This window comes from Trichosurus vulpecula, chromosome 2 (assembly GCF_011100635.1).
Source record: "Trichosurus vulpecula isolate mTriVul1 chromosome 2, mTriVul1.pri, whole genome shotgun sequence".
Taxonomy (NCBI): domain Eukaryota; kingdom Metazoa; phylum Chordata; class Mammalia; order Diprotodontia; family Phalangeridae; genus Trichosurus; species Trichosurus vulpecula.
The window spans coordinates 172,079,702-172,103,020 of record NC_050574.1 but is presented as its reverse complement, the minus strand read 5'-3'; the positions used below and the strand labels follow the sequence as shown (position 1 = coordinate 172,103,020).

At 42.2% G+C, this 23,319-nt stretch overlaps 1 protein-coding gene across 1 annotated transcript in view; it reads left to right on the top strand.

Moving 5' to 3' along the window:
* The first annotated feature begins 801 nt into the window (after window positions 1-801).
* The window catches only part of SNX19 (sorting nexin 19), a 66,823-nt gene continuing 44,305 nt past the window's right edge, over window positions 802-23,319 (top strand). The window contains exons 1-8 of the mRNA XM_036743480.1: window positions 802-3,094; window positions 6,010-6,148; window positions 7,893-7,993; window positions 8,116-8,235; window positions 12,029-12,156; window positions 13,511-13,607; window positions 14,158-14,344; window positions 18,966-19,095. Of these exons, the coding sequence (XP_036599375.1) occupies window positions 1,421-3,094; window positions 6,010-6,148; window positions 7,893-7,993; window positions 8,116-8,235; window positions 12,029-12,156; window positions 13,511-13,607; window positions 14,158-14,344; window positions 18,966-19,095 (2,576 nt within the window). The 5' untranslated portion in view covers window positions 802-1,420. The remainder of the gene's footprint in view (window positions 3,095-6,009; window positions 6,149-7,892; window positions 7,994-8,115; window positions 8,236-12,028; window positions 12,157-13,510; window positions 13,608-14,157; window positions 14,345-18,965; window positions 19,096-23,319) is intronic.

Here is a 23,319-nt window from a genome sequence, read left to right as displayed (position 1 = left end):
TGTGCAATGACTACTCCCTCAGACTGATTGAAGAGTGGCTGCTAGTCTGCACTGGTAGAGAATTTCCTCACTGAGAGGACTCTACATCACTAAAATCATGGGCCTGAACCACTCCTGGAAAGAAAAAAATGGGACTAATAATATTTGGGAGAAAGACTTTATATAAATCTAAAACACAGTCAAATATTGACTATTATTACTGTAAATAGTGGGCACTTTAAAAATGTTGGTTGAATAAATTAAGCGATCACAAGCATTTGTCAAGGGCCTAGACTTTAATGCCATTACTGGACCGGGCTCTGGGAATTCGAAGGCAAAGTATGGAACAGTTCCTTCTGTTTCAGGGAAGTTCCTGTGAAGGACGGATGAAAGCAAAGTGCTTTGGTAAATAACTTCCTCTTTCCAGCCCTCATTGTTTGAAACTGTCAAAATGAGCAAGTTTGAGGAGACAGTTTCTAAGTTCTCCTCCAGCCTGAAAATTCTGTGGTCTGTGATCCCCTCACCTCTGTGGCTAAGACAAAGCAGACCCCTGCTTTTGGAGAGACTCAGATGAGCTCAGGTGGGCTGAGAGGTTTTCCCCCAGGGCCTGAGGCTTTTCAGCTCCCTCCCCGAGCTCCCGCTTCTGGGCAGGCATGGGGCGTGTCCAGGGGCGGGCTGGAGAAGCCGAGGTCAATGCTGCTGCTGCTGAGGCTGCAGCTTTAACACTAGATGGCACTGGAAAGAGGAGAGGCCTCTCTGCTCTGCTCTGCTCCGCTCTCTGCTGTCTGCTGGCGTACCTTCCTCTCCCAGCCTGCACCTCTCGCCGCCACAGCTGATGTTGTCCAGGAAGCCGAGAGTGAGCTGCCTTGGGAGCTGACTGCGTGAGATGTTTCTGGGAGAGACCCCAGGGAAAAGGGCCCTGACCACTGAGCTAGCGCTCTATCTCCTGGTCATCCCCTGTCTTTCCCCTTGCCGATGCCTGAGCCCATCCTGATCAGGGGTGAGCCAGTGGGGATTTGGATCTGGGAGATGGTTGGGTCATCGCCCTGCTTTCTAGCTCCCCTGATTGGTAAGTCTTCCTGGAAATGAATAGGGCAGAGGCTTTCCCTGATGGAGTCTCACTGCTCTGGGGATCCCCTTTAGGAGGTTTCTTGAGTAATGATTTCAGCAAAGGAGGAGAAATCAAAGGCCAGCCCCCTGGCCCTTTGCATCGATCTGGACCCACTTAAGGCTGTGAGAGCTTAGTTCCTCTGCCTCCCTCCCTAGTTCAGAACCTTCCCCCAATTAAGATGCTGAATTCACTTTCCTTCTTAAAGCCCTAACTGCTACCTGTGGTAACATCTCCAGGACTTATGAGCCCCTAGGACAACCTGGTAGCTTCAGGGAAGCAGACAGAGGAAGAAAGGGCGGCTGTGTCCATTAAACAATAAAAACAGAGAAGATGCACCCTTCCCGTGGGACCCAGGCTGGGTCAAGCCTGAATTACCTGTTGGGGAACCGGAAGCTGATGGCCATGGGAGCTATGCTGGGATGGCTGCTGATGGTCCACCTACTGGTCAACGTGTGGCTGCTGTGTCTCCTCTCGGTATTGCTGGTGACTCTGGGGGGCTGGGTGGGCTCACAGGCTATGATGGGGGTCACTGGCCGACTGCATTTAGAGCGCTTCATCACACTGTCAAGCTGCCCTGCCAGCCCTGAGGCTGAGAGCCAGTTGGACCAAGAAATCGACCACACCATTCAGAAGATTATCCGGGACTTTGTGTCTTCATGGTACTGCACAGTAAGCAATGAGCCCGCCTTTGAGGAGGAGGTGAGGGCGGCAATGATAGGGATGGCCCAGGAGCTCAGGAGAAGGATGAGAATGGTGGACAGGCAAGCTCTAACCCAAAGGGTTCTGACACTCTGTGGCTGCCACCTGCAGAGCTACATGAAGGCAAAGGAGGCCACAGGGAGGCTAGGTGTCCAAGCTGAGCCATCTCAACTTTGGGAAGCATACTGTCAAGCCACTGCCTCCCACCCTGCTGTTCAGAGCCCCAATGCAGAAGTGAACTACGCCCGGGGCATTGTGGATCTGATGCTCCAGGGGCTGACACCCAAGCCCCATCTGCAGACCAGGACAGGGCGCTATGTGGTGGTGGAGCTCATCACATGCAATGTGCTTCTACCACTGATTAGCAAGATGTCAGATCCAGATTGGATCCACCTGGTACTAGTTGGCATCTTTTCTAAGGCTAAAGTGGGCACAACTGAAGAGGCTGAGTTAGCCTGCCCAGCAAAGCAACCCATCCAGCCCGTGGTGCCCAGGTCTTTGCCACTTACTATTCCAGTGGAAAAGCTGCCTGAGGTGAGAAGTCCTTCTCCAGCAGGAGCTTTGACACTCCCAAACTATAGTGGACCAGATGGGCCAGGAGTACATTCCCCAGAGGTGGAAGAAGGCCGAGAGGCTCTAGAAGGGGACCTGAGTATGGAGTCAGAGGGTAAAAAGTCAGGAAATAGTGCATCCCACTTTCTGCAGCCAGATACCCGAGGCCCCCTGTTCTTGTGTGAGGACTCAGAACTGGACTCACCTCTTTCTGACCTGGGCAAAGATGCAGATTCTATCATGCTCATGACTCCCAGTGACTTCCTCACTGACAGGCTTCAGGATGCCCTAACAGCCCTGGAGGGTGGCACAGAGGCTCTGGAGCCAGAGGAAGTAGAAGGACCTGAAAGTACAGAAACTGAGGAAGGTCCAGAGGCAGACACAGGCTTGTTGGCCTCCATGCTCAAGCCCTGCCCAGAAATCCAGATCAACTCAGCAGAGAAAGAAGAGGAACAAGAAGACATCACCTCCCTAAAAACTTTGCTGGAAGGGCCAGAGAGAACCTGTCTTCCTCGGCCTTCATGCCTAGAGAAGGATCTAACCAATGGTGTTAGTCCCCTGGACCCCAGCCTGCCCCAGGTGTTGCTCTCTTCCTCCCCAACAGGTCCCCTAAGCTCAGCCACCTTCAGCTTTGAACCCCTCAGCAGCCCTGATGGCCCGGTTGTCATTCAAAACCTACGGATCACTGGAACCATCACAGCTCGGGAACATAGCGGAACTAGTTTCCACCCCTACACTCTCTACACAGTGAAGGTAATGGGGTCGTGGGTTGTGGCTGTGGCTTATTCACCATGAACTTTGAGGAATAGTAGGGAAAAGTTAATATTCTTGCATGGTAAATTCCAAAGACAATCTGGTTAACATTCAATTATTCATATTCAACCCAATAGATAAATGGTTTGAAGTCGACTTTTAGTCCAGGGCAAGTGTCTGACACACTTCTCATTACTCTGGCAGATTTTCATATTAATCTAAAAAAATAGAATTAAGAAGGCACATCTGCCACCCCCACCAAATTCATATAATACATTGTAAAGCAAAATTTTTAAAAATTTAGCTATTCTTTTAGAATTATATCTTCCCCATTCTGTTAGTATAGATAATCAAGGATTGACTATAATTACAAAACAGCGTTACACTCTGCTCTAAAAACCACTCCACACTTTGAAGAGGAAGAGATAATTATAATTTTGCACAGATGAAATGCTTCTCATTTTGGTCACACTATATATTATGAATTGGAAAACTGGGCATGAATTCAATACATTTGTGCTGTGTCTAAATACAAATTATCTTGACTTAGGGAATGTGTGTACCTGCTACAAGTATAGTCTGCAACCCAATGCAGTAATTACATGGTGATACTTCTGCTCCCTTGGGTTGAAATACCATGTCTATGTAATTGACTCCCAGAGCTACACATCCAGCTCTCACCTCTCTCCTGAGCAGTCCTTCATCCTCAACAAGCACTTATCAAGCCCTTAATTTATGACAAAACCTGTCATAAATTGTTTTGTGCTAAGGGCTAGGAATATAAAGAAAGGCAAAAACACAGTCTCTGCCCTCAAGAAGTTTACATTCTAATCTGGAAGATAACAATCAAATAATTTAAAAAGAAGGTGCAGAGGAGGCGGGGAGGCTCCCTGTAGAAAGCAGGATTTGACCTAAATCTTTGAGCTCAATCCTGGCTTCCTAGCCAGGAGGCAAAGGTAAGGAGAGAGAGCATTTCAATCATAAAGGACAGCCATTGAAAATGCCTCCCATTAGGAGATGGAGTTGTTTGAGGCCAATGTCTCTGCATCTTAGAGTAGGAAGTGGAGAGGAAGGTATAAGAAAACTGAAAAGAGAGGAAGACTAGAAAGGCATCACCAACTGCATGTTGGATGTATCCACCTAGATGTCCCACAGGCAGTTCAAAGTTTAGATACTAAAACAGAACTCATTGTCCAGTCACAGGGTCCCTTCTGACCCTGTACTCTCCCTCAATCCCATGTTAAATCACTTGCCAAGTTTCATTGATTCTATCTCCATATCTCTCAATCTTTTCCCCCCTCTCAAAACTACCAGTCTAGTTCATTTTTTTTTCCATTTTCGCCTGTTTAAACTGCTGAAATTGCCTCCTAACTGATCTCCTCATTTCCAGGTTCAACCTTCTCCAATCCAGCCTTCACAAAGCTGCCAAAATAATCTAAAAATACGGGTCAAGCTATGTTACTCCCTTCTCAGAAAGCTTCAATGGCTCCCTGTTGTTTTTAAGATAAAATACAAACTTCCTGCCACTTAAAGATCCCCACAACCTGGCTCTAGACTATCTTTTCAGACAGTTTGTACTCTTACTCATGCACTCTATATTATGGCCAAAGTGGCCAACTTGCTGTTCTCTGCACACAGTGCTCCATCCTCCACCTCAGTTTACTTCTATGGGAAATATCCATGTCTGTAATGTTCTACCCCTATTTCTAGAAACCCTAGTGCCCTTCAAAGCTCAATACCTAAGCTACCTCCCACACAAGGCCTTCCCTGATTTTTCCCAGCTATTACTTTGTATTCCCTTATCTCCACACGTGTTGTCTCTCCCAGTGGAATGTAAGCTCTTTGGAGGCCAAAACTTTTGTTTTTGCCTCTGCATCCCCAGTGTCCAGTGAATCAGGAGCTCACCTGGAGCCGTGAAGAGATGGGTTCAAGTCTTAGCAAATCACTTGATCTCTCTGTATTCTAGGCACCATTCAGAAAAGATGCTGACCTGTATTGGTGGAGGAAATGTCCTTTATCTGGGAATTCTCTCTACTAAGAAAATCACAGATCCAGTCCTTTTCCCTTTTCCCAGTGCTTTGCACATAGTAGGTCCTTACTAATGCTTGTTAAATTTAATTTAATTAAAGACCATGGACAGAGCAAATCAACCTTTTGCCACCCCACCCACAATTCCAGTACCGTGTGTCCAAGAACTCAGTAACTGATAAGGCCAAAACCACATGGAGTAGCTGTTTAGGAATACTCATTTGTTAAACCTGAAAATTTGGTTGAAGGAAACAACAGAGCTAGGTGATAGAAAAATCCATGTTGTTTATTATTTTCCCTTAAAGCATAGCGGAGCTAGCTTACTTGTACGTACAAGGAGTCAGAGCATAAGCTCTGGCTGCCTGAACAAAGCAATGAGAAAACTTATATACATTATTTTAGCAGAGCTAGCAAGCCTGTATTACCTCATTTTTTATGACCCCCGTGTATGTTTAACCATGACACTTTAAGAGGATTTTCCTTAATGGAATGGAGTTGTAAATACAACAAATTAGATAGTTGACAAAGTATCAATTGGAATTACAACCTAGGATCTCTGTGTTTAATTTGCCATTAACATTCCACAACATAGTATATGCCCATAAAATATTAAGATAAGGAAAAGTCACATAATTCAAGATAGTGTCTGGGGTCAAGGTTTTCACCCTTAATGGCCATGGACAGAGCAAGGAATGCTCTATCTGGATTTGTTGACATAAGATAGAGATATCTCTGAGCTTACTCAGAGAGCAAAGATACTGTTAGGATCAGGCTTTTCTTCTGGTTAAGTAGTTCAGGCCCTGAGTCTTATTGAAATTACAAAAATGATATAAAATAGTATAATATTTTCCACACATTTCACTAATTCAAGTCACTCATTTCAACAGTATGAAACAGCCCTTGACAGTGAAAACAGCAGCGGCCTTCAGCAGGTGGCCTACCATACAGTGAACCGTCGCTACAGGGAGTTCCTGAATCTGCAGACCAGACTGGAGGAGAAGCCAGACCTACGGAAGTTCATCAAAAGTCAGGAGCCCCAACCCCCTTCCATATTTCCCACCCTCATATTTCCTGTATAATCTCTGCCATATCCACCGTGATGACCTGGAGACAGAAAACACCCCATAACTAATTGCTAGGACCTGTGGGTTGCATTGCCAAGGATGTTCACATTCCATTTCCCAGAGTCCCTGAGTGGGCTTCAGGAGATTTGGAATTTTCCCCAGAAAAAAAGGAATAACTTTTACTCTTGACTGAGTTCTCATTCGCTAATTTTCTCATCCAGAGGTCCCACTAAGTTTACTTCCTGATGTCATGGTCTTCTTTGAAAACAAAGGACAAACCACACAAGAAATTTAAGAACTTTCAAATTTATACCCAAGCTCAGAAAGTTAAGTAGAGCTGGGGTGGTGGGGGGGGGCAGCATGAGGAGAAGACTACCCCAACTTTTACTAATTTGGGGGCTGAGTATCTAGTCAGTATATTATCCAGGTATCATCAGTTTCTTTGGACACTTTGTTAGCTTTCTCTGGCCATGGGCAAATCACTTAGTTTGTCCAAGCTTCCTTGTCTATAAATGCAATACCTGTCTTAGAGGACTGTACCAAGGCTCAACTGAGATAATATCTCTAAAGCACTGAGCAAACAGAAAAGCACTCCATTAGCCCCATGGCCCTGTGGAAAGAATGCTGGATTTGTGGTAAGAAGCTGGAATCCTGACTCTGACCCTTACTCATAACCTATATGACCCTGGGCAAGTCACTTCTTCCTGGGGTGAATTTCCTCATCTGCAAAAAGAAAGGGTCAGACTGGATGATCTCCAAGGTCCTTTCTGCCTCTAAATCCAGGATTCTGGATTAGTTATTAGTCTCTTTTTCCTCAACCTCCCTTTCAGCTGTTATATTGCTACTAGATGGAGGGTAAGAGGGAGTAGTGAAAATAAACTGGCTGTTTCTGTGACCCAGAGCCCAAAGCCCAAGTGCAGCTAAAGAAGTGGTAGGTAACGAAGATTCCACCTCATAGGCAGGATGGTATAGTGGGTAGAGAGCCAGCCTTGAAGTTAGGGAGACCAGAGTTTGAGGCCAGCCTCTAATCTTACCTTGTCTGACCCTGGTCAGAACACTGAACTTTTGAGTGCTCTGTACAACTTTCTGAGACAAGGGTTCTTAACCTAGGTCCTGCGATTTTTTTAAAAAAATTATTTTAACCTTGTTAGTATAATTGGTTTTCTTTTAATTCTATGTATTTTACTTTATGCATTTAAAAACATTATTCTGAGAAGGGGTCCATAGGCTTCACAGGCCTTCAAAAAGGTAAAGAATCTCTGTTCTAAGTAGCAGATCCACATTGACAGAGGAAGTTCTATCCCCTCGGAGTTCCTTTTACCGATGAAATCAGTCCCTAATCTCTGAGGAACAAGGCTAAAATAGTGCTTAAATGAGTTTTAGATTTGTCTCTAAATTTCAGTTATGTATGATTGTCTTCACCCATAAATACCGGAGCTATGCTCAATACTGTATCCAAATTTCCTTATTCTTCTCTACTATGTGTGTAAAAGTCCCAGGGGAGAAATACTCTTTTTTCTTCTGAGATTGTGGCAATATATATATACATATACATATATATACACATATATATATACATATATATACACATATATATATATACACATATATACATATATATATATATAACATTTATGAACAAAGGGAGCTCTTAATAAATATTCGCTTTAATAAATATATGACACAAATTATTATTGTTTTCTTAGATGTGAAGGGTCCCAAGAAGCTCTTCCCCGATCTTCCATTTGGAAACATGGACAGTGACAGGGTAGAAGCCCGCAAGAGTCTTCTGGAGTCATTCCTAAAGGTTGGTAACCTTATTCCGCTAACCCTAAGTTAGTGGAGAAAGCAAGCAAATCACAGCTGTTCTCCCAAGATTAGCAATAATGAGAGGAGAAGTCTAACCCCTGTCTCCTCTTGCTTTTGCAGCAACTATGTGCCATCCCTGAGATTGCCAACAGTGAAGAAGTACAAGAGTTCCTGGCTCTCAACACAGATGCTCGAATTGCCTTTGTCAAGAAACCTTTCATGGTCTCAAGAATAGACAAGGTACCAATGGGGTGAATGTTCTCAGTCTCAGTCTGTCAATATAGAGCCTGGAGAGCCAGTGGTCAAGAGAACAGTGGGGACCTGGGTCCTCACTGCTTTGGTGGAGTGGAGTACTGGGCTTGAAATGAGGAAGACCTAGATTCAAATCCTTCCTCATACACTTACTGGTGTGACTCTGGGCAAGTCACTTAACAGCTCTGTGCCTCAGTTTCCTCATTTGTAAAATGAGGGTGTTGATCATGATAGCCGTTCTTCTTCTAGGTCTAGAACTATGATCCTTTGAGTTTGGTTATATCATCACCTGCGTTGTTTTGTGAATGAGTCACCATTCTTCAAAGGATCTCAGCATTCTAGATTTTGACATAGAAGAGATCTCAGGGTCAGCTATTCCAGAGGTATCCAACATGTGGCCCACATCATTCCTGAATGTTGCCCAAACCAGATTAAAATGTAATTGGGAAATATCTAATGAAATGAATAAAAATGCAATAAAACATAGATAATATAGGGGCAGCTACGTAGTGCAGTGGATGGAGCACCAGGCCTGGAGTCAGGAAGGCTCATCTTCCTGAGTTCAAATTTGGCTTCAGGTATTTACTAGTCATGTGATCCTGAGCAAGTCTTTTAACCCTGTTTGCCTTAGTTTCCTTATCTGTAAAATGAGCTAGAGAAGGAAATGGCAAACCACCCCAATATCTTTGTCAAAAAAATTTCAAATGGGGTCACAAATAGTTGGACACAACTGAACAACAACAAAATATTAATTGATATTATTATGATTAATAATATTAATAATATGAATATTAATATGAGGTTTTCTAAGTCAATATGTGGCTCACAAGGATCTTTATATATGGTTTCCTGGCTCCCATTTCTATGTGAGTTTGACACCACTCATGTTGTCTAATCCCCTCATTCTAGAGGTAAAGAAAACGAAGATCACATAGGTTAGGCAGCTCATCCAGGGTCACAACAGGTGGTAAATGGGAGAGCCATGATAGAAACAAGAGCTTCTTCTGATTTCAAAACTAGCACGCTGTTCATCGAACCAAGCATGGGGACCATAACTCTTGTCCATTTATGTAGACAATATGAGTTAGAATGGGGTGCTACATTCACGGTGGTACAAGGAAAGCCTATGGGGATCAAATCCTGTCTTTGACACCTATGTGACCTTGGAGCAAGTCACTTTATCTTCCTTTGCCTCAGTTTTTCTCATCTGTAGGGGGGGGGGGAGCGATTGAGCAAGAAGACTTCTAAGCTCCTTCGATCTGGATCCATGATCCCGTGACCCTATATTCAGGTTTTGCCTTATACAGAGAGCCATGCTATCCCATTCCAGAGGCCTTCCTTGTGGCCAAAGGAATTTTAATCATTATTGTGCTATAGGAAAAAGCAAACTGTTTCATAGAAATGATATGAATGTGGCTTTCCAACCAGGAAGACCTGATTGTGCAAATTGTGATTGTGTTTCACTTTAAGAGTATTTAGAAGTATTTAGAAACCTCTCTCATCTGGACTATTTCCCATATTCCTGAATCATTTCCTCTTTTCAGACGCTTTCACTGACATAGTGGTCTTACCATTCTAAACTCAGTAAGGTATTGTCAAAAAACTTTTTTTTCATTAAAAAAAAATGAAAGAAAAAAAGAAATAAAAACCTAGTGGGTGGGAGGCTGGACTTCCAGTCAGGAATACCTACATTCAAATCTTGCCTCAAACACCTGCCATGTGATCATAGATGGACAAATCCATTCATCTCTTGGAATCTCTGTTCATCTATAAAATGAGAGCTTTGGCACCTGCAATGCTTATATTACACAGTAGTTTCAAAGGTCAAACAAGGTAATGTGAGTTAGGTACTTTGTAAACTTTAAAGTAACCTGTATATGTGTGTGTGTGTATGTAGAGATATATAGATATGTGTATGTATATGTGTGTGTGTATATATATATATACACACACATATATATATATATATATATATATATATATATATATATATATATATATATATATGTCAGTGGGCAAGTGATAGGGAATAAAAGCTGGGGAGGGCAGCCCCCAAAGAAAGCTTTCTCATTAGTAATAAGAGTAATAACTTATACATATATATTTATATCTATATACATATCACTAATGTAACAGCTAGCTGGTATAGCAGATAGAGCCAGGCCCTGGAGTCAAAAAGACTCATCTTCCTGAGTTCAAATTTGGCCTCAGACACTTACTAGATGTGTGACTCTGGGCAGGTCACTTAACCCTGTTTGCCTCAGTTTCCTCATCTGAAAAATAAGCTGGAGATGGAAATAGCAAACCACTCAGAAAACCCCAAATGGTGTCACAAAAAGTCAAACACCACTGAAACAGCTGAACAATAACAAAATATCATTAATAATAAAAATAATAATTGATATATATCATTATTGGTAAGGGTAATAATTGAGGTGTTAATATATCATTATATATTAATATATTATATAAACTGTTATACATCACTTTAGATATATAAATCATATTTATAAATTTATATATAAATCATATACATATAAGTTTATGTATATGATATATACATCAATTTATATATAAATCATAACATGTGTGTATATACATATATATGCATGTATGTATGTATTATGTGTATATGCATGCATGAATGTATACGTATGTACATACACACACACACACACACACACACACACACATACACACATACAGAAAGCTTTTCTGGGAGGTCATTCTCCTCGGTCTTCATGCCTTGCCCACTGTTGACTTTTCAGAAGCTCTAACATAGATCCTCTGTCCCTATTTGTGTTAAGTTTTATGCGTCATGGATTGCATGAAGACTGCACCTTCAAATGCTTCTCTCTATGTATCAGCTGGTCAATCAGCAGCCACGAATTAACGACCTTTTTGTGGCTAGCATTTTCTTAGACCTGGGTATACAAAGACAAAGATGGAGCAGTCTCTGTCCTTAAGGGGTTTATAGAGCAGAGATTAATCTCTAAGGGGTCTATGAACTTGGAGGGAGGAAAAAATCACATCTTAATTTTCACTAACCCCTAATATTTAATCGTTTCTTTATCACAGATTTCTTTGGCAGTCTGGTGATACCTATGGGATTCCTTCTCAAAATAATGCTTTTAAATGTGTAAGATAAAATACATAGTATCACTAAAGAAATTGAACTGCAGCTATCTCAAAAAAAAAAAAAGTTCCTGGACCTAGGTTAAGAACCACCTGATCTAACTGAAATTTAATATTTCCTTCAATGGTGATTTTTAAAAAAAATATTATTCTGAAGTCTATAGGCTTCACTAGACCGCCAAAGGGGTCCATGACCCAGAGAAGGTTAAGAACCTCTGTGATAAAGGGAAAGTAACAATATATAGGAAGGAAAGAGAATAAGGAATTATTAAGTAACTCTAAGTACCAGGCACTGTGCTAGGTAAATACTTTACATATGTGTCTTTTGATCCTCACAGTAACCCTGGGAGGTAGATACTTTTATTATCTCCATTTTACAATCGAGGAAACTGAGGCACGCAGCTAAGTCACATTTCAAATGAGGTCTTCCTGATTTCAGGCCCAGCTGTCCATCTACTGCACCACCAAGTTGCCTCCATATACAAAACAGAGACAAGGTATTATTTTGCAGAACTAACCCCTGGGAAGATTAGGAAAGGCTTTGGGTAGGAGATACTGTTATAGCTGAGTTTTCGAGGAGACTAGGAGTTCTAAGAATGTGCATGAATGATGATGATACTAACTTCAGCTCCTTCATCCTATACAGATGGTAGTGAGTGCCATAGTAGATACCTTAAAGACTGCATTTCCTCGCTCAGAACCCCAGAGCCCTACAGAAGATCTGAGTGAAGCAGAGACAGAGGGCAAGCCTCAGACAGAGGGCAAGAAGGCCAAGTAAGACATCTCTTGGTTCCTTGGAACTCTGTCTTAGGATACTAGCCTTGCAGTTGGGCTACCCCCTTGATCCTGACTCAGAGAACCTCCCTCATCCTCGAGGCCAAGACGGGAGGAAGAATCACACACCAATCTCTGTAAAGTTCATCCTGAAACTCTTAAGCGATGTCAGCGGCCACCCGTTGGGACCTCAAAAGGTGGTGGGTGGGCAGCCACAGAAACCTATGGTAGTTTGGGATTCTTGGCAAGAATGAAAATTCTAGAATCTAGAGATTTTCCCCTGTTGCATTTTCCTAGGAGAGTGAGATGATTTCCTTGCTCTAAAAAATAAAGCCTTAACTAAAAACCTATGTTTATTTGCTATCTTTTTGGCAAATCTTTGGGCAGCTAGGTGACACAATGGAGTGCCAGGCCTGGAGTCAGAAAGATCTGAGTTCAAGTTTGGCCTCAGATATCTACTAGTTGTGTGACCCCAGGCAAGAAATTTAACCCTGTTTGCCTCAGTTTCCTCATCTGTAAAATGAGCTGGGAAAGGAAATGACAAACTATTTCAGTATCTTTGCCAAGAAAACCTCAAATGGGGTCACAAAGAGTCAGACACTGTTGAACAACTGCAAATCTCAAGAGGGCTATATATTAGTAATCAAGGCTTCATTAGAAGGCCAAAATAAAAGTCTGCAGAGCCTATTTTAATCATTGGGTTTCAGACTGAGAACAATTCTTCTTGCCAGCCCAAGGCATTTCCCTAAAAGTATTTGAAGTCAGCATCAGCAGAAACACAGGAACTTCCCCTTCCCAGGACTCTTGTTTGCTTCAGGGACCATGCAAGGGTTCTCTATAGGCATGCTATCTTTAATAACCTCAATGTATTCAGTCATTCATTCAACATATACCTTTGTCACCATAAAGGGATCAATGTTCTTGCCTTGTTATTACCTACGCTTATATTTTATGGATCCCTGGTGATGCCTGGACCAATGAGTATTCCACGTTGCATAGTATCAGAATACCAGCTCCCTCCCTGGTGATTTTGGGGCAGAATCTCTGAATCAAGGATAACACAGTTTCAGAAATGGGACAGTTGTTTTCACATCTTTATCCTGTGTCACCTGTCCAATGTCAAATACCGCTGTCAAATTCAAAGGCATGGGGAAAACCACAGCTCAGTTCAAATGCTCCATTTATCTCCCAGAGTGCAAAACCTTTTCAGAATCTTAGCATGTAGTGCCTAGCTGTGATGGGACCAGTAGGGAAGTGCTGAAGTTTTGCTGTGTTGAGATCTATGAACAAATCATATGATTGTTAGGGACTAAGATCCATATCATGCCCTGTTCTGTGTTCCTTCTTCTCACAGGTCTAGGCTAAGGTTCCCATCTAGCAAAATTGCTCCTGTATTAAATGTGGCTGAATCACATGAGAAGGTCTTATATTGCCTCCGGGAAAGTAATGTGGTAAGAACAGAACTCCTAGGGAGCTTCAAGGGTCAATAACCATTATGTTTGGTATTATGTATGGTATTATAAGTGATTGGGAAATTCCTAAAAGCCATATTGGGACTGAGTCTCTGAAGCTGAGCATATCTAACATCAGAAACTATTGTCTTGATAAAAGTTGTTGTTCTGAGCATTTAGAGTGTTTCTTTTCCTTCTGTTATTCCAACTTGGTTGGTCGACTTTTATAAGAGGCATAGGTTTATGATAGAAAAAAAGAAAGAAAGAAGGAGGGAAATAAATCCTAGGAAGCAACCGACTACCCTAAGATAAAATACCTGCGGCCTAAGTGTATAGTGAGTATTAATTGAGACATACCATTTCAGTTGCAAGTTAACTAGAAAATAGAAGTTTTCTTCTTCAGGATGAGGGTAGAATGTTATCAGGACACACGATGACTTCCAGTGTAAGTAAACACCAAGGGAGGGATTGATATAGCTGCATTTGATCTCTGGGCCTTCTCTTGCTGCTATGATTTTCTCCACTCATCCATGCCAATTAATTTCTCCAGGAGTCGGACATCCTGTCAATCTCTGGAATGGAGTCATTCATTGAAAAGCAGAGCAGGTTAATGGAACAGGCAGAAGAAGCCTTGGAAAAGGATTCTGAGCAGATGCCCAAAGAATGTACAGATGACTGCAGCAAGAGCCCCTCGGATAATGCTGCTTCACCTCCAGATGAGAGCAACAGTGACCACGGTAAGTCACCATGCCCCTGCCTCAGAGAGAAGTAGGAGTCAAAATCCTGTCTCATCTGTGGGTCACTAGAGTTGGACTTGGTGGTCTCAAGGCTTCTCCAGAGTGTCTGAAGCTCAGAGGAGAGGTACCCACCGGACTAGCATCACAGACTGAGAGTGGAAGGGACATCTGCTCCACCTTCCCTTTTTGGACCACTTGAATGCTTCAACTTCCTAAGGCAGAATGGGTTCATCAGAACTCAATTTCCCTTGTACAAAATGACCCAGGCTCATTCATGCATGCCAACTTCACACCAAGAGTCCTGCCTGGTACAAGAACAGCTTTAAATCTTGGTGATACTATGAGCCCTGGAAAAAGTTGGTAGGAAAAACAGATTTCTAAAACCCAGGCATGGGTTTTAGCAGGTGCAGAGGTTTACAGAGCCACCTGTGAAAATCTTAGGTTATGTCTTATAAGAGTTTTAGCCACTGAGGCAGCCAGGTGGGGTGGGGCATTGGTATCAAACTGAAATAGAAATGGATCCTTGCAGGCCATGTATTGACTTAGAAAACCACAAATTAACATTATCTATATGTATGGCAGTTTAATGTATTTTGTTAAGCATTTCCCCTTTACACCGTACTCTGGTTCAGCTTGGGCCACAAGTTTGACACCTCAGGTATAGTGGACAACATTTTGGACTAGACCTGAGTTGAAATCGTGCCTCACTTACTAATTGTGTGACCTTGGCCAAGTCATTTAACTTCTCTTAGCCTAGGTTTCCTCATAAATGGGGATAATGCCAGCACCTACCTGAAAGGGTAGTTATGAGGCTCAAATGAGACAATGTATGCGAAGTACTTTGCAAACCTTAAAACATTACAAAAATATTATTTAATATTATATCTGCTACACTGTGCTAGGCACTAGCGATATCAGGACAAAAGATGGTACAGTCCCCAAATCTCACATTCTCCTTGGGGTGAAGGAAGTACTGACATTTACCCAGAAGGTATGATGCCTCATGGTGCCAGGGGAAAGAGCTGTGGATCTGGAGTAGGAGAATCTTTCATCCTGGCTTTCCATCCGTGTGACATCGGGCTACTTACCCAGCCTCTCTAAGACTAAAGTTCCTCACCTTAAAATGAAAGGGTTAGCCTCCATGACCTTGACAGTCTCTCCCAATTTTAGAGGCAGAATCCTGTGACTTTGCCTCTGATACATGCTAGCTGTGTGGTCAGGTTAACTTCTCAGGCCCCTCTTCTTACCTCCTACCCCGAAACCCTCTGAGACTAGAAGTTTCAATGAGTTCTTAATGTCCAACAGTGGAAGGTCTTTCCTAGGGGTCCTCTACATGGATAAAATCATAAGCCCAGACCAAAACAAACGAGAAAAAACTAAAATTTTATTGGGCATTCACAGATATCCTTACTCCCTCTAATCCTATAATTCTTTTGGAGATAGTTAAGTGTTTTCTGTATTTCTTTAGTTTTTATACACATACATACACACACACACACACATACACACATACACAAAATACAGAAGCAGCTAGGTGGCTCTATGGATAGAATGCTATATAACCCTGGACAACTTCACTGAACCCTCTTTGCCTCAGTTTCCTCATTTGTAAAATGAGCTGGAGAAGAAAATGGCAAACCACTCCAGGATCTTTGCCGAGAAAACCCCAAGTAGGGTCATGAAGAGTCAGACACGGCTAAACAGCCACAGCAAAACCATGGAAACTCACAGCATGTCCATACCACCAGGAGACCTGAGTATGAATACCACTGTGGCAGAAAAAAGTAATCTTGGGTCCTGAGATCCTCTGAGACAGGGCATTTCTGAGCTTATCACATGAACTTTATTCTCTCCCTAGTATCTTCAAAGAGGGTGTGCTACTCTTAACTGGAAACAGTAACAGTAGCATAATCTTCTGAGATTAGAAAGGGGCAGGGCGGGGCAGAAGAGACCTGGTGGTGTTTCTACCACTGACTCATTGGGACTAAATTTTGAGGCTTCAGTTTTGTGGTCTGGGAAATGGTTTGTAACTTCTGCACATTCTTACCTCACTGGGTAACAGTGACAGCAAGGAGATGAAATGTTGTAGTAAGAGAAGAGACTCTCAACCTGATAGGGGATATAGTAATGAATTCCTCCCACAAATACTAGCATGTAAACGTGGGCCATTAGTCCCTTATGTTAGTATGTTGTGTGTGAGCCTGTCATTGGGAACATCAGCTGAGCTATTTGTAAAGAAAGCACTTAGCACAGTGCCTGGCACACAGTAGGTGCTGTATAAATGCTCATTTCCTGCCACCCCATCTATGCCTTGATAGAGTCAAAAATCTAGGGGAAGAGGGGAGTAAGAGTCCTATTTTTCTTTATAAGGTACCTTCTCCCTTTCCGCTTTTGACTCCTAGAAGCAGTAAGCAGTTTGGGCCACAAGGTGGCAGCTCCAGACATCAGCTTTAAAAGCTGCCTACATTGAATTACGCTGCGAAAGATGAATGAGGCTCAGAAAGCCACTGCCTATCTTGGAACTTAATGTCTTACAAATGACTAGATGCCAGTTATCTAATTAGTCCCCACCCTTCCTTGGAATCCAGCCTAAAACCAAGAAGTCTAGACCTGGGCAGGTTGGGGCAGGTATATCCAGGTCTAAGTTCTACTGAACAGTGGAAGAAATACTAGATGGGAGTGGTACAGGAAAAAACTAATCCCAGCTCTGCTACTGCCTACCTTTGTGACCTGAGAATCACTGCACCTTTCTGGGCTCCAAATTCCTCATTTGTGAAGTGAGGACATTGACCCGGATCAGAGCTATCAAATACACAGCCCACCTACAAACACCCGAGTGCCCAAACGGACTGGATTAAAATGTATTTGAAAATTATATAACAAAATAAATAAAAATGCAATAGAACATAGATAACAATACATTTTGAAACAATAAATATGCAGCCCACCAATATCTTTATTTATGGAGTCATTTAGTTGTTTTAGTAGTTTTCATGACCCCATTTGGTGTTTTCCTGGCAAAGATACTGGAGTGGTTTGCCATTTCCTTCTCCACCTCATTTTACAGATGAGGAAACTGAGGCAAACAGGGTTAAGTGATTTGCCCAAGGTCACACACCTATTCAGCATATGGGGCCGGACTTAAACTCAGGTCTTCCTGATTCCAGGCCTGGCACTCTATCCACTGGACCACTCAGCTGCCCATGTATGGGATACTGTCCACCGTTTCTATCTGAGTTTGCCACCCCTGACCTAGATAACCTCTAGGGTGCCTTCCAACTATAGATCTATGATCTTGTAATCTTTTCCAGATCTAAAACTCTATGGTTCTAGTTCTAGTTATGTCCAACCAATAGCAGAATCATCCATAGGCCAGGAAACTCTAGGGAAAGGGGAGAAAAAGAAGGTATCAGAATGAGCCCTTCCAAATGATAGAGGGTACCTTGAAATCCTGAATCCCAAGCCTGTAGATCTACGAACCGGTGGTTTCTCTGCTATTATATTTTCAAAGCAGGTCTCTCCAGTTGGGTCTTCCTCCAAAGGTGCCATGGACTCTAGTGGAAAGAGCACTAGAGTCAGAGGCCTGGATTCAAATCCTGTCTCTGCCACCTACTAACTGTGAACTTATACAAGTGGCTTAAACCTCCAGTTGTTTTTTTTTTCTGTAAAATGAGGGGTGTGGACTGAATGGCCTCTGAAGCCCCTTCCAGCTTTAGATGCATCCTATCACGTGTAATATATAATATATTATTGCCTATTATTAAATATACAAAAAGCTATATATATATATATGATTTATAGCACTATATATTATAATTGAGAACTACATAACAAAATAAATTAAAATACAATAAAACATAGATAAGATTACATTTTAAAACTGAGTCAATGGATAGAGCACTGGCCCTGGAGTCAGAAGGATTTGAGTTCAAATCTAGTCTTAGCTACTTAGTAGCTTTGTGACTCTGGGCAAGTTACTCAACCTTGATTGCCTCAAAAAAAAAAGTAAATATGGAACCCACAGATATCTTTACGTATGAAGGTGAGGTTGTTGAGTCATTTCAGTTGTGTCCAAGTTTTGTGACCATACATGTATGTGTGTATGTGGAGAGAGAGACACACAGACAGAGAGAGAGAGAAGGAGTGACAGAGAGACAGAGACAGGGACAGAGAGAGACAGAGAGCACAAAATACCTTATAGCATTTATCCTCATGAAAACCCCAGGAAGGAGGCATTATTATTGTCTCTATTTTGATAGAGAAGGAAACTGAGGCAGATAAAAGTTAAGTAACTTGTCTAGGATCACGAAGCTAATAAGTGTCTAAGGTAGAATTTGAACTCTGGTCTTCCTTATTCCAAGTCCAGTGCTCCAGATCCACTGCACTACCTAACCACCTCTATTTACAAAATGATGTGGAGTATATAAAGCATAAATATACATTCTGTCTTGCACGTAGTGGTCACTCAGTATTTGCCATCTTACTTTGAATTAGAGGAATTCTATAAATATGGAGGGGCTGATTTGAAAATGGAGGAGATCCATGGTTCTATTTTGCTTAGTGAACTCTCCGAGCATAAGGCCCTTTCTGTAAGTTACTCCTAGCCCTTTCATGTCTCCAGAGTCAGAGACGGTGTTGGCTGACACAGCCCTGGACCTCCTCCTCTTGCTGATGATGGAACAATGGAGATGGCTATGTACCGAGAACATGCAGAAAGCCCTTCATCTTCTCTTTGGGACCCTGATACAGAGGTAAGACCATTGGCTTCTTCCTGACCTTTAAGAGACCCTGGTGGGACCTCTTAAGGGTCCCACTAAGCCCAAAGTTAACTCTACTAGAGATAGAGGTTAACTCTGGAGATCCTTGGCTGAACTCTGGGCTGTGGAAGGTTAAGTACAGTCTAGGAACCATTGTGTCCAGGAGAGATCAGTAGCCCCTGGCATCGTGGCAGAGCCTACCTAAGGATAATGACTGCCATGAAAAACTCATGGAAAGAGTGCTGGAGTTGGTATCAGGATGCCTGAGTCCCATTCCTGGCTGAGGTACTTATCAGCTGGGTGATCTTGGGCAAGTTCCTTATCCCCAGGGAGCCAGTTGCTTCTTCTAGCAAAGGAGAATAATAGTGTATTATACGGCCCTAACTAGAGCATAAGGTTTTTATGAGGCTCAAATAGAGGGATGTATAAAATGCTATAGAAAGATGACTATCCATCATCTTTATCACAATCATTCATATAAATAATAATAAAATAATAGTAGTAAGAGATTCATCACCCAGTTCTCCATGGTACTGTTTCAGGTGCTGAACAAAAAAGAATAAAGACATAATCTAAAATGGACAATTATGTCAAGATAAACATATTCCTAATAATAAACCTAATCATTTTTCCCAATAAAACTAAATGTATTGAAATGTTGCATACAGATAATAGAATCAAAATATATTGATCTTTAAGCACCTCACCAATGTCTTACTTTAAAAAAGAGCTGTCCTCCAGAAAAATTATAATTTTTTTCCATAGAAATTTTTTTTTAAAATTTCTGTAAATCAAATCTTTTCCTGTTAATAGCCCATATTTTTAAAAGGAAGCATGTTCCCACTGGGGGAAAAAATTTCCAATAGCTTAAATCAAAAACTTTGATGTGGGATTTGGTCAGCTCTCTGGCACTTTCAGAATCCCATATGATTGCCTTTGCTTTGTGCTTTGTAGCCCTTAGGAGTAGCATTCTCCTTCTGCTGAAATATGCTTGTCACCAACCCCTCCTTGGTCATTTCCCCTACTGAATCATTGACATTTCTCCTATGTGGCAGTATGTTCTTCTTCTCATTCCACCCCCATACCCTGTACCCTTTTCCTGCCTGTGTGACTAGGAAACCTTTCACTCAGCAAAGGCATTCATAAAGGTAAAGGCTCAGGGTTGTGGATTTCACAGAACTCTCCTCCGGGTGTGTGTGTGTACACTTAGCAACGAGGAAGGACATGCTGAGACTAGTAATGAATGAAAGGGCACTTGGATTCGCAACTTGGGACTTTGTGACCACAGCTTCCCATACCCAGCACCCCTCCAGCCTCTCAGAACTATGCCAAGAGCTGCTCATAAAGATAAGGAAAGCTTATAGAGAGTAAGAATGTTTCTAGCAGTCTGCCTTCTGAAGAGCCAGAGAACCAACTCATGCCGTGCTGAACTAAAGGAAGCTGAGGAGTGTGGTCTGGGGAAAGACATTCACTCAACCTGAGATACACATGTGGTTTCTCATTCTGTGATTCTGTGGTTTGGCCTCATCTTCTCTTGTTCTGATCTCTGTCTTCTTAAGAGATGGTTTGGTGTAGACTGAGCAGAAGCAGCAGTCTGTTCTGATCCCAGAGTAAGAAGGGGCCAAATCCTGACTTCATTTAACAACATGTGTTTGACATTGAAGTCAGATGGCGTCAGGTGGTTGGTAGATAGCTCTGGTCTGGCTGTCAGACCGCTAGTCCCCGTTTTGATGCCGACAAACTGTTCTGTATATATTATCTCATTTGATCCTTGTAACAACCCTGGGAGTTGGACACTATTATTATCCCCTTAAGATAAAGAAACTGAGGCAGATAGAGGGTATGTGACTTGTTCAAGGTTATACTGCTAGTGTCTGGGGCTGGATATGAAATCAGACTAATAAGCTGTACTTGCTATCCACTGTGCCATCTCACTACCCTTTTTCTAAAATTTATTTTATTTTTAACTTATGGAATAAAACAAGCTTTTCTCTGCAATGTCCAATCATAATTCTGTTGTCTAGGACCAAGGAAAAGAAATATAATCTCTCTTCTACATGTCAGACTGTCAAATCCTTGAAAGCAATTATCATGTTCCCTCTGTGTTTTCTCATTTTTCCATGCTAAACATCCCTATTTGTATTAGCTGATTCTAATGCAGTATGGTCTCAAGCATCTATACCTTTGATCAAATGATCGGTAAAAATGCTAAGAATGGGGCCAAGAACAGATCCCTGGAGGCCTCTACTAAAGACCTCCCTCCTGATCGACATTGAGCTATTTGCGATTACTCTTTAGACCCACTCATTCAATCAGGTCCAAAACTATCTAGTTACTGTGCTATCGCATACCTCACATCTCTCGTCCAAGAGATGACAGTTAAATGCTTTGCTAAAATCTAAATATCTGTAGTCTATCTATATCATCTCCCTCATCCACCAATCTAGTAGCCCCAACAACAAACATAAACCAATGAGGTTAGTCTAGCATGACCTATTCATAATAAGACCATCTTGGCCCTGTGTGATTATCTCTTCCCTTTCAACGTGCTTACTAACCATTCTTTTGGTAATAAATTCTACAATTTTCCAGGACTAAAAGCCCAGCACACCAGAGTATAGTTTGCAGAGAATATGCCAGGCGTGGGGAACCTGTGGCCTTGAGGCCACATGTGGCCCTCTAGGTGCTCAAGTGAAGCCTTGACATCTGGATTCTGTCAAAGGGCCACACTTGAGGACCTAGAGGGCCACATGTGGCCTCAAGGTCGCAGGTTCCCCACCCCTTCTATTCTCTCCTTTTCTTTGAAAATTGGGACATTTGCCCTTCCGTGTTGCTTTGATGCTTGTCTTTTCCATGATCTTTCAGAGACCGTTGATACTGATTCAGTAATCACATCTGCCAGTCCTTTCTATTCCCTTGGTCAAATGTTAGCCACATGCCTCTTTTTAGTTCTCCAGGACTTCAAAGGAATGATAATTTCATCAGTGTGGGTATTCCCACAACTGATAAAAATTGCAGCCTCCTCCATGTCTTAGTAGACAGTTTTCATGAATTGCTCTGACCAAAAATAATGGCCAACCCAATGGCCAACCTTCTGAGGATGATCCTACCTAAGCTGTTTATCTCTTAATTAGGCTTATTGTCCATCTATTGAAGGCCTTTCTAGCTTGGTGGGACCTGTGAGATCCTGCCCATTACCAACATAACCTTTGGAATTCTAGGATCACTTCCATGCCTTGCATGATAAAACAGCAGGATAGAACACTAGTATGTAGCTATGCATTAGCTATCAGCAGATAGTGGGAAAAATTTCTCTTTTGAATCACTGCGTCTTCTCTAGGACCTTAGTATTACATGGAAGTATTACATGGAAAGCAGAAAAAGCAAACAGCAATGTCTTTGCAGAATTCAAAGCACATGCCAGGTAATTCTCTCTTCTCTAAACTTTTACCGTTGCTCACCTGTGTCTTCTGCTCAAGAGTAGAGATATAATGTACTCCATCCACTCATTTGAGAGTTTCACCAACCCTTTGACTTACTATTTCTACGCCTTGTATCTATTTTGGATTTCTCTCTGTTGATTCTTCCGTAATGTTAGTAACAGGTGGGAGATTCAAAAGCTTCAAAGGGGCATTGTAGCTAGTCAATGATAGTTTATTGGGAAGCAGTCTCCTCTTCTGCTTTCTGGGCCATGACAAGGAGAACACATTTCAAAGCATAGCAAGAGGAAGACAAGGGATGGTACAGTGGAAAGAACACTGGGTTTAGAGTCAGAGGATGTTGGTTCAAGTCCCAGCCCTGCCAATGTAGCTGACCTTGGGCAAGTCGTGATCTCTGTGGGCCTCAGTTTCCACATCTGAAAAATGAAGCAGTTGGCTAAGACGACCTTCCAGCTCTGAATCTATCATCTTTAGAAACACGTGGAAGGTTGAGGGGGAATTCAGAGGGGAACGATAAACCAGTACAGAAAGGATAATCTCCATGATTTACCTAAAACTCCCTTTACCGTATCATTGTAAGAAAGACCAAGATTTTAGGGTGCACTGAGAGATTATGGTCCTTCTGAATTCTTCCCTAATCATCAGACTCCATTTGGAGTATTGTGCTCAGTTCTGGTAGTTATATTTTGGGAAAGATATTGATAAGTTAGAGCCAAGCACCTACAGAGAGGGAGCCAGGCTGGTAAAGGGCCTCAAGATCATGCCATATGCAATAATA